Here is a 10,903-nt window from a genome sequence, read left to right as displayed (position 1 = left end):
AAGACAATCCTTAAATGAACTTTTATAATTTTGACCATGATATTCATTTGTCTTGTCAATCACTGAACTTGGCTCAATGGCCATCTTTTTCTGCAAGCGGAGTTTCAAATCTCATCTACAGTAAAAAAAAAAAAATGTACTTACTAGTCTCTAACACAAAGTCTATTTAGACTCCCTCTCCGCTGTAATTTAGGATAGATAGATTATATAACAGTTATCGTCTTAAAAAAAAAAATATTCAATGTCTTGTCTTTTCAATTTTTAATTTATTTATAGTATTCCTTCTCGTGAACCATGGAACCTATCCCCTCCCGTCTTGTCATAAATTCCTTTTGACACACCATTACTAATAACAAAGCAATTATCTTCTTCAAAAGTGATTCTTAACTTTGATGATTAGAAGACCGAAGAGTATTTCCATTGCCAGATCTAATGCCCATAAAGACCTCCCTCGCATAAGTCCAACGACCAATCAATGGCCTTGGGGCTATTGGGCTTAGTGACCAAAGACTTTTAAGTTTTGGTGAGAGGGGAAATTAAGGATTTTTTTTGAAGCTTGGTTAAAGACTTATCTTTCATATGCTGCGATACTTTTTCTAGGCCGGTTGGGTCTCTTCCTCCTGCATAGGCTACAGTAGGAGTACAGGTTGAGATAGGAGTAAGAGTAGGAGTAGGCTGGGTCAACTGTTAGCCTCTGATTAAAAAAAAAAAAAAAAAAAATTCCCAACGCGAGAAAGAGTGAAAGACGAGAGATGAAAAAACTCGGTCACTGAGAGGGGCCACGCCCTACCGGACAGTCTCTACTGTTCTTCACCGACCCATCTTGAGAAAAGATCCAAACTTGCATACACCACCAGCTCAACCACCACCATCATGGCGGCAGCCACCACCGCTGGCAGAAAAAGAAGAAAGAAAGCTAAAACCAAATCCAAATCCAAAAAGCCCAAAACTGCACCCCAACCCCCACCCCCACCCCCACTCCCACTCCCGCCCACCTCCAGTAGTAACCACCATGAAGACCTATCAAGCCTCATTCCCCACCTCGTCACTGCTACCTACAGCGCCATTTCCTTTCTCCGCCACCAAGACCTTCACCTCCTCCCCTCCCAGTCTCTCTCCCTCGAATCCCTTCTTTGTTCCACTTCCACCAGCTTCTCTAAACTCCTCTCCCTCACCTCTTTTTCTCCGGAATCACTCCCCCTGCCGCCGCCACTACCTCCTCCGCCGGCACAGTGTTGGTTTGACAGATTCCTCACCTCCGCCGCTGCTGACTACGATCCCCGGTGGACCCACTTCTTCAATCTGTCCAAGCCTTCATTTACCCTCCTTCTCCGCCTGCTCACTCCTTCTCTCTCCTCCCTCTCTCCTCTTCCCCCTAACTTCGCCCTTGCAGCCACCCTTTTTCGGCTAGCTCACTCCGCTTCCTTCTCTGCAGTCTCCCGCCGCTTCAACATTGACTCACCCGCCGCCTGCCGCGCCTTTTACACGGTCTGCAAAGCCATCAATGAAAATCTCGGCCATTTGTTTGAATTTAAGTCGGATATCAACCGCATTATCGTGGGTTTTGGGTGGATTTCTCTGCCAAATTGCTGTGGCGTTCTGGGGTTGGAGAAATTCAAATTGGATGGTGATCTATTGGGTGAAAACGGGTCTTTGGTAGTGCAAGCTCTCGTGGACTCTGAAGGGAGATTCTTGGATGTTTCAGCTGGGTGGCCTAGCACTCTGACACCCGAAAAGGTTCTTCGACAGTCGAAGCTTTTGTCGGGCGTTGAGGAGACGAAAGAGTACTTAAATGGGCCATCCTTTGAGCTTAGTGATGGAAATTCAATCCCGCAATATATTTTGGGGGACTCCTGTTTTCCACTATTGCCTTGGCTTTTAACGCCTTATAAGAAATTGGATGAAAATGCTGGTTTGAATTCGTCCGAAATGGCTTTTAATTCAGTTCATAGTAGTGGGATGGAGTTGGTGAGGATGGCATTTGGGAGAGTGAGAAAAAGGTGGAAACTTGTGGCGAAGAAATGGAGTGAGCAGTGTGTTGAGGCTTTTCCATTTGTAATTGTTACGTGTTGTTTGCTGCACAATTTTCTCATAAAGTGCAGTGAAGCAGTGCAGGATGAAGATGCAGAGTGCTCGAGAGATCAAGAGTTTCCAGTGTTTGATGGAGAGGTAGATGAGAGTGGGAAGAGGATTAGAGATGCTCTTGCTTCCCATTTGAGTAGGGCCAATGAGAGGAGATAGTTTGACTGCTGTAATTATCAGGCTTCTTAGTTTACTGCTTTTTGCTGTTCTTGTGGGCGTGAGATTTTGGCTTGTGTTAGTTGTATATATCTGATTAATCGTAATTGAATTAGGTTTTCTGATATGCTGTTTTTCTGCCAGCCACCCTGTTGGTATACATTGCACATTACATTTGTGTTTTGGGTTATTCCTGCTTACGACATCAGAATAGGGAGCCTGATGCTAATCATCATGAACGATCGGTACTGAATCGTAGCTGGCAGGCTCATGGTTTTGCATCTCTACCAGAGTTTCAGAGGAACTATAATAGTTAAATGAGGTGAAGGTTCATTTGTGAAGTACTTGGTGGCTGGGGCACATTAAGTTTGGAGCTGAGAAAATAGTGTAATATTTCAGTATCTGCAAATAGCTCTCAGGAAACTAATAATCACCTTTCAAAGTTTCACAAGAGTAAAGCCAAGTCCAGGTTCCAGGATGCTACTAAGTTGGCACGATGAGGTGAATGCCAATTTAAGATGCGAAACTTTATTAATTATTAGGATGGAGATGATCTATACCTCTAAGATGACAATTGGGGCTTGGCTGACTTTGATGTTTTCCACTTCCCTTTGCATTATAAGAGCTTGCTTGCTGGTGCAAATGATATATAGTTAATGGAATGGGCATTCCGACAAGCTAGTGTCCTCCTAATGTGAATGGTAGTTCTAAGTCGGGCGAGAGAGAGCTGACGATGAGAAAATGTTCCTGCAACCAGTCTTTACCTTGGGAGTTGTCACTTGTCAGATTGTTAGCTTTCTGATGTCTACTATCCTGGAAGCTATCCAAATCAAATGCAATGGCAGCCCTTTTTGTTTATCTATTCATTTGTGGTGGTCTTGCTCTCAGATATATGATTACAAAACTGGTGAATATATCCCACAAATTTCTCTAATTTTTCATAAGATAAACTAGCCTATAATGTGGAGGAGGACAACCAATTTCTTTAGCACTATCTCCAACGAAAAAAGAATCGACTTTCCTGCCGATTGACTGATCAATGCTGAGATCAGAAGTTTTTTCTTCTAGATTAAAATGTTTACAATCTTGCTCACAAATGCTGGGATTTGAAAACCTGAAGCCTTTCTAGAGCAGATGACTTCCCGATTATCAGTTACCAAAATAATACCGATATTGGATGTAGATAATCCATGGACTTTGCTAAATAAGTGTGTTCAAAACTGCATCATGCAGTCTGTCAATCAAATTACTAATTAGGTCCTTTGCTGCAGCTCATCACAATAAAGGGAAGGAAAAGAGGTACTAAAAAACAGCCACTTTCCCTTTACAATAAAACACTTTCGTTTTTTCCCTATCAAACAATGCCATCCGTGTAAACTATGGTGCGAAGAGTTTGCCATTTGAAGCAGAAAAGAAAAAAAGAAAAAGAAAAATCAAATAAAAATCTCTGAAGAAGAGCTTTTTTTTGTACATTCAAACCAGCAAGAAAACAAACCCTTATCGCCTGCTCCCCTGGGCTGTGAGGCGTTCGACTCCCGTCTTTGAAGAACCCTCAGAAACTCGTCTGAGCTTAGATTCCCATCACGATTCGTGTCGAATATATAAAATACGAGATCAACAAGATTGTCAGAGATGGAGATGCCACAAACCTGCGACCAAGCACAATTCTTCATTAGGACAAAAGCTGATACAGTTGCCTATGGAGAAGGACGAATGAACCTTACTGTTTGACCCTTGTGATATTGGTCGATTCAGAAAGTGTATACATATAGAAATGTGTTAAATTTGTGTACATTAAACTGCTGTAATCGCATATGAATGTATCGAGTCAACACACATGAAACTGGTTATACAATATTCTTCCAACTATCGTTCTCCTGCTATTGACAAAGCTATTTCATACATGACTTGCCAACATAATTATAGATTATTAGAATGTCCTTCCGAGGTTATTAACAAACAATACAGGAACCTTGTGGACAAACAAGGTATATTATTGTATGCAAGCGGAACCATGCCATCACATTCAACTATCAACATACCTAATCAACTACTGCTTTTTACTAAATATTTGAAAGTAGATAACTATGTAGACATACTTGAGTAGCAGCTCTTTGAAAATCTTGCTTTGTTAGTAACCCATTGACTTTTCCATAACTGAAGATAGCCAGAGAGAATGGGCGGAGCCGTTTCCGAAGTTCAGCAAAATTCTTGAATTCTTCAAATGTGATGCACACGTCTTTGAGATTTGGTTCTTTGTTTAATTCATCAACACGATCAAGAAACTTGTTGATATGATTTATGTCAGCAGATGCAACCATGGACAGTGCAAAATCTTTAGCAGATATGGTTCCCTGTGATTTCCAGTCGTAATGGGCAAACTCTAGCCGCAGAATCTGTCGCCAAGATGTTCAAATACATACTTAGAAATCAGTCTACTCCACTGAGATGCTTAAGCACCATATAAATAACAGCAGTCGCCTCTTGAGGCGGATATTTTTGCTTCACGCTACCAGGCATTAGCAACTACTTCACTGAGAAGAACGCAGCAACTTTTGAAGTCCTTGAGAGTAGATCCAGACACGATGAAGATGTTTTACTTCAATAAAAAAAAAATTCCAAATATAGGTGAGGGATCAAAAACATACGTCATTATGCAGATCTCTTAAGAATTGAACAAATTTTTCATGTCCAAGGCGACCTTCACCATCCTTGCCAAAAAAGTACTCTAGGAGTCCTCCGTCCTCTACAGAACTTGAAACCTTCAATCCAGTTCTCATCCCATCTCTGTGGTGAGCACCTTGCCTGTTATGCATCCGCATCAGGGCCATCACTTTCTTAAATTCCTCTCTGTCTATTCCTCTGATTAGAAGTAGCAAAAGTTAATACTTCCAGAATCAGTGCAAAAGAAAAGCAGCAAACATACTCTACACATTGCGCATAACTGCATATTCTTTCGCTGGATGTACAAAATGTACATATATAGGCAACTGTATAAAGCACATTATGAGTAATAAAAGAAAAATATTAACACAATTTCTGGATTGAGCACCAAAAACCATCTTTATAAAAGAACTTTGATTAGCTTCGAATTGCCACAGACATTTTGAAGGCCTCAATAACTTCTGATTTCTAAAGGTAAAGAAGTCCCCAGAACGCTACATTGTAGTTTGACTGTCAGTCATCAGTAATAAACCATACAGTTGAACCAGATACAAGATTATAATCTGAAAACAGTTTTGCTACTTTTTTTTCCCCCTTCCAAGCATGATAAACACATGTAGAATTGTTAAAGAGTATATTGTACCTGTGGAATTGAATAATTATGCATTATTAGCATTACATCTCTCTTTCATATGGAGCCCATTCAATGCTGTCCAGAATGCCAAAATAGATATAAACAAAGGAAATAGATTTGTCTCATCTTAATACTTGGTCAAAGCAAATGAAACAGATTCATCATCTCAATACTTGGTCAATATTTGATTAAAAGCAAGCCAACATTTGGATCTAACTCACATCAGTCGTGTATATAGGATATCATATAATTTTGAATTGTCCATCAATTAATGCTTTCTATTATGATTATTTTCTCTGCCCAGAAATTTTTGAGACATTTTATCTGATTCTGGGGCAGCTACAAGAAAAGCATCTATATTTTCTACGAATCTGTATAACAAGTAACATAAAGGTGGCTATGGAAACATTAACCAGAGGTATAGAGATGCCTTCATACTTACTGGCAGCACAAAAATATGGTCTGTAGAACTCCTAGAACCTTATGTATACTAATACATACACATTAAACCTACCCATCGTTGTCAAGGTCAAACATTTTGAATGCCACCGAAAAACTTGATTCTGGTATGCTGAGTAGTGTAACGAAAAAAATATACCTGTAAGAACAAAATGCAGAATCAGGAGATTTTTCAGAAGTTTAATGAGCAATACATGTAGATAATGTGCCTGTGTCCAAGCATACAGACACACATGCAGAAGAGGGACTAACTCTGCAAACGATATAAGTCCATCATTATTGGTATCAAAAAGCATAAAAAATTCTGAAGGTGCACAATTTAACTCGCCAGGACTCTTCTCTCCCTTCAGATATCCTCCACGAACACCAGTTGCCCCGGATGGAGGAAATACAGGAACAACTGCTCGCATCAAATCTGCCGGTGTCATAAATACCTCGCCAGAAGGGGATCGGAAAGATGCAAAGTAATCAAACACCTAGAATAGGAAACATGATTATAGGCGAATTTCATATAGGGATAAAAACATGAGAAATTTCAATGCTCAGAACCAAGGCAAGTGGGCCAATTCCATATGAATCCTTAAGGTCATGGTGAGGATCTGTTTTCTTTTATGGTCATGAGAGAAGCAAAATCTTCTAACTTTTAGCCATTCGACTACTACATTCGAATTGTAGCACAAACTGGAACTTTTTTAACTCAAACTATTCAATTGACCCTCTATAACCACTTGGACCTTTAATGAGCTAGCAATATTTTAATTTGCAACTCACCTATAGAAAGTACAAGTACAAGCTCTTTGATCAAGCTGTTTAAAACACTAAAAAAGATAGAGACTTTACACTGATGCATATGAAAAGTAGAGGTTTATACCTTCTCAGGAGGACTTTGCAACCTCAGGCGTTTCTCATAGTTGAAGAAAACCTTTCTCCTGTATGTATCTGAAACATCAAGATGACTATTAGACATGAAAATTGAAGGCAACCATGAAACAAGGAGCAACCGAGATACATGGTTTGCTCTAGTTTAAAGCTAGTGTGCTGTCATTGTAATACGAGAGTTAAATCAGGGATACAAAATGAGATGTAGGAATATCTCAAGTTCCAAATCGTAATATAGGATATCAGTTGCTAATCATAGATCACCATCTTGGTGCTAGGTGACTAAAAGGCTTTCGTTTTGCATTTGATCAATTAACGTCGAGCTGTGGCATCAATATAGAATTAGGATCCTATGAGAGGATATTCAGCAACCATGACTGGCTGATGGGGATGTTTGAATGACATTAATTGAATGTTGTTGATGGTAATAACAGGGTAAATCAAACAGCAATTTTGTCTTATTCGCGAACTGTCAAATGTCACACATCCATGCGAATGGATAGTTATATCTATATAAAAAAAAAAAATTATAAAAGATATTGTGGGCCTGCATATATACTGAAGATTAATCCGAAACATCCCTGCTAAAATATTGGAAGCTATGGTGTACCTTTCCATGAATTACCCTATGAAATCTAAAGAAAAACTTGCATTAATGGACCACAAACCAAAATGCCCCAGTTTCCGAATCCATGAACATCATCCATAATGTGAAAATCAGCTGGAGATGTCAATTACAATATGCCAGCATTCTCTTGTACCTTTAAATAAGAAATTAGGCTGGCTTTCACTTTCTGTATCTGCCGGGCCCCTTCCACAATCAGCATAAGAGAGCTGCGAATGCCTACCAGAAAAGGCATAACAGTAACAAAGGCCTAAACTCGAGGCAACGACGACTGCCCCCGAAAACAATGATCTCAGAACTGATTCAAGAACTGAGGCCGAGCTACTACCCTTTTGATTATTACTGTGATTATAGCTACTGGTAGACGCAGTTGTTGAAGCCCATGCTGAATCCGATGACGTTTTATTTGATTTGGTGAAGATCAAACGTTGTTGGTTGAGACTTTGTGCTGCAAAGACTCGGATTAATGGATTAGGTTTATTCAGAAATGTCCAAGAATTCATAGTACACTACACTTCAGATTAGATAAAGTTTAGGATTGAGGATAAAGTTCAGAGTTTGTTTTGTTTTGATTTTGCAATTGTTTCATCTTTGCATGGGTGCAATGCATTATTATATCCATATATATGTATGTGTGCGCGGGGTCGCGCTCGCGCGCAGGGAAAACAGGGAGCAAGAAGTGGCAGGGCACTGTTTGACCGAGAAAGATGGAAGGATAACACAGCACAGATGGGGGGATTATTTGACTTGGACTTCTTGGAAACGATGGTGTGTGTGTGTGTGTGTTTTTTTTTTTTTTTTTTAATTAGAAGTTCCTTCTCGTTCGTTCGTATGTTTCTAAGGCGGTCTCATACCACACTGCTGCAAATTGTACTTTTATGAAGGTTTCTTTCATATTGCTAGTAAATTTCACATCCAATATATATATATATATATTTATATATCGGGAAAAACGGAAAGTTTCTCCTTGCTAAGGCTGGGCTGGGCTTTTTCGTTTACAGGTTGGAAAGAAGATGGACTTCCTTGGAAGTGTACAATTCTGTTCTTGGGCCAGGCTCTTGTATGGGCCTGTGAGATCAGTCTGGTCAGATATTTAATGCAGCAATCAAAGCCTGCAACTGGTAACGTACCAAAGACCCAAAACAAATAAATAAATAAAAGCCCAACCCATTAGTTAATTTTTTTTTTTTTTCAAGACTTAGCTAGAGTTTCTGCCATCTTAATAGTTGTAACGCTTAAACATGCAAAACAAGTACAGACTAAAATGAGGCCTTGTTCGTTTTTTTTTTTTCTGATTATTTTTTTGTTTCGCATGTGGTCCCTAATTTGAGGAATTACTACTTGAAAGAGACCAAAAAAAAAATTTTTTTTTTTTGAAAAAAAAAAAACTGCGAACCTTTATTTCCTTAGGTTTTTGGCCCGAAAACATTGCAGGGAACACGAATTATTGGTACCACTTTCTGTTCTCTTCGAGACAAGAAATGTAGCGGTCACTCGCATTTCTACATTAAACAAATTCATTACTCATTGATTTCAAAGCAAAAGCTGGATTGGCTTTTCTTGCAAAGGTTGCTCAGCTCGGGCAAGTTTCTTCAGCTGCTCTATGGCCAAAATTTATGAAGGCTTTCGTGGTCATGTCTCAGACCTCCGGCAAATATTACCGGACAGAGAGCAACTTCCGTCATAAACAATTATACCTAACTGCTATACTCCGAAATTAAAAGTCCACTTTTTAAGCAGATAGACTGACTGCTCCATTTTCGTTGCCCTTTCCCCAACTACCATTTGAAATTCGTAAGCAACAATAAATGGGAAATAATTTTAGGCAACTATATCCTTACCCACCACATGCATGTGTATACATCATTTTCAAGCAAACCCTTCAACCCTCCGCTTTAATTTCTTTTTGTTCTTTTTTGGCCCCATTTTTCAGCCTCTTTCCAGTTTGCTTGCTACATCTTTTTATGGTTATAGACGTCCTCATCAGTAGCTCAGAAATATCAAGGGGAAAAAAAGAAAAAGAAAGGAAGCATAACCGAGTAGCCCCCAATAATAGCCATGGATTGGTACTCTTGGTTATCAAAAACTAACCTTGAGCCATCCCTCGCATACGAGTATGGTTTATCTTTCACCCGCAATGAGCTAGAGAGAGAGGATCTGGTATACTTTAACCACGAATTCCTCAAGAGTTTGGGCATCAATGTAGCTAAACACCGCCTGGAGATACTCAAGCTCGTCAGGAAGGATGCTGGAGGAAACCTCAATGGCCTTTCCAGGCTTGTGTTCGCATTCAACAAAACTAAAAAGCTCTTCGTCAAGAAAGTCGGCAAGTGGGGCTTTCCCGGCAGGAATTCGACTAATCATCACGTCCCTTCGTTGGATATGTGTACCTACCCAACACCGTGGAGCGGAGCCCTCAAGCGGTTTACTAGTGCAAAGGAGGACAAACCAGCGATCGCAAGCAGGGATGTGATGAAATCAGGGCCTTTAGACAGCAGAGTGCTACAAGAGAAGATGATGTTGACTAATAAATGCCTTAGTATATCGGGTCCTCTGGATGGGAAGCTACAAGATAGATGGATGCTCGCCAACTGGAGCCCGATGAGACCTGGAGTCGCTGATGGAAAAGGAAGAGACAGGCATGGGTATGGAAACAGAAGTCCTGGCTTCTATGCACCGTGGGAAGGAAGAGGCATGAGCCCAATGCGGAATCACTATTACGAGGGAAAAAAGGTGGGGTATGCTACTGATGATGGAGGTCCTTCACTATGGTCCTTAATGTTTCAAGACTTGAAACCCAATTGAGCCCGGAGATTTTCTTGCAATACCGGTCTTGCCTATGGGACGGAGACTTGCTACTTCTGGCATTTTTTATGTTATACTACAAGCTATCGGAAGAAGTTGCTTGCTTTCAGGCATGGCATCTGCCTCATGCTCTAAATTCTTAGGCCTGAGATAAGAAAGCAAACTAGCTTGACCAACTGCAGACTGATCGTTACCTTGACCAATCTGCTTGTACTTGAGCATAGTTGTGTCCTTGTTTCCAATTACTCCTTTCTCTGCTTTCTGAACCCAATTACTTCCCCTAATTTTTTCACTGTAGGAGTTATGATCTGCTGTTTTGCATTATTTGTGCCTAATTATGAAGCCTAAAACTAGTAATACTGCTCGGCTGAAATTATGTCTTATAGGGACTTTTTCCAATCACCTTCATGCCTGAATGATATAAACACAAGGCGATTCTAAATTCAGCTATTTTACAAATATCAAATAGAAATCTCAATCAGCTGACTGAAGAAAGCCCGTAATTTTGTTTCTTCTACTCTGCAGTACACAGTCATGGTCTAATGCCAAATGGCAATCAGATTTTACGTTCCAGATGTCGAAATGAAGAGGACAGATTT

The 10,903-nt window shown here is 40.0% G+C and overlaps 3 protein-coding genes across 3 annotated transcripts; 2 read left to right on the top strand and 1 right to left on the bottom strand.

Annotated features, from left to right (window-relative positions):
• The first annotated feature begins 535 nt into the window (after nt 1-535).
• On the top strand, nt 536-2,363 carry LOC113692346 (protein ALP1-like). Its single transcript, XM_027210743.2, has one exon. It carries the CDS (start codon nt 874-876, stop codon nt 2,239-2,241), a length of 1,368 nt encoding a protein of 455 aa, XP_027066544.1. The 5' UTR covers nt 536-873; the 3' UTR covers nt 2,242-2,363.
• A 1,086-nt stretch (nt 2,364-3,449) lies between these two features.
• LOC113692661 (calcium uptake protein, mitochondrial) lies at nt 3,450-8,383 on the bottom strand. Its single transcript, XM_027211129.2, has 7 exons — nt 7,636-8,383; nt 6,867-6,934; nt 6,248-6,471; nt 6,051-6,134; nt 4,887-5,100; nt 4,338-4,634; nt 3,450-3,887 (listed from the first exon to the last, which is right to left on the bottom strand). The coding sequence occupies exons 1-7, from the start codon at nt 8,000-8,002 to the stop codon at nt 3,672-3,674; spliced, it is 1,470 nt and encodes a 489-aa protein (XP_027066930.1). The 5' UTR covers nt 8,003-8,383; the 3' UTR covers nt 3,450-3,671.
• A 1,014-nt stretch (nt 8,384-9,397) lies between these two features.
• LOC113692660 (uncharacterized) lies at nt 9,398-10,687 on the top strand. The gene has a single exon (XM_027211128.2). It carries the CDS (start codon nt 9,558-9,560, stop codon nt 10,302-10,304), a length of 747 nt encoding a protein of 248 aa, XP_027066929.1. The 5' UTR covers nt 9,398-9,557; the 3' UTR covers nt 10,305-10,687.
• The last annotated feature ends 216 nt before the right edge of the window (nt 10,688-10,903 follow it).

This window comes from Coffea arabica, chromosome 6c (assembly GCF_036785885.1).
Source record: "Coffea arabica cultivar ET-39 chromosome 6c, Coffea Arabica ET-39 HiFi, whole genome shotgun sequence".
NCBI lineage: Eukaryota > Viridiplantae > Streptophyta > Magnoliopsida > Gentianales > Rubiaceae > Coffea > Coffea arabica.
This window is presented reverse-complemented; position numbering and strand designations above follow the sequence as displayed.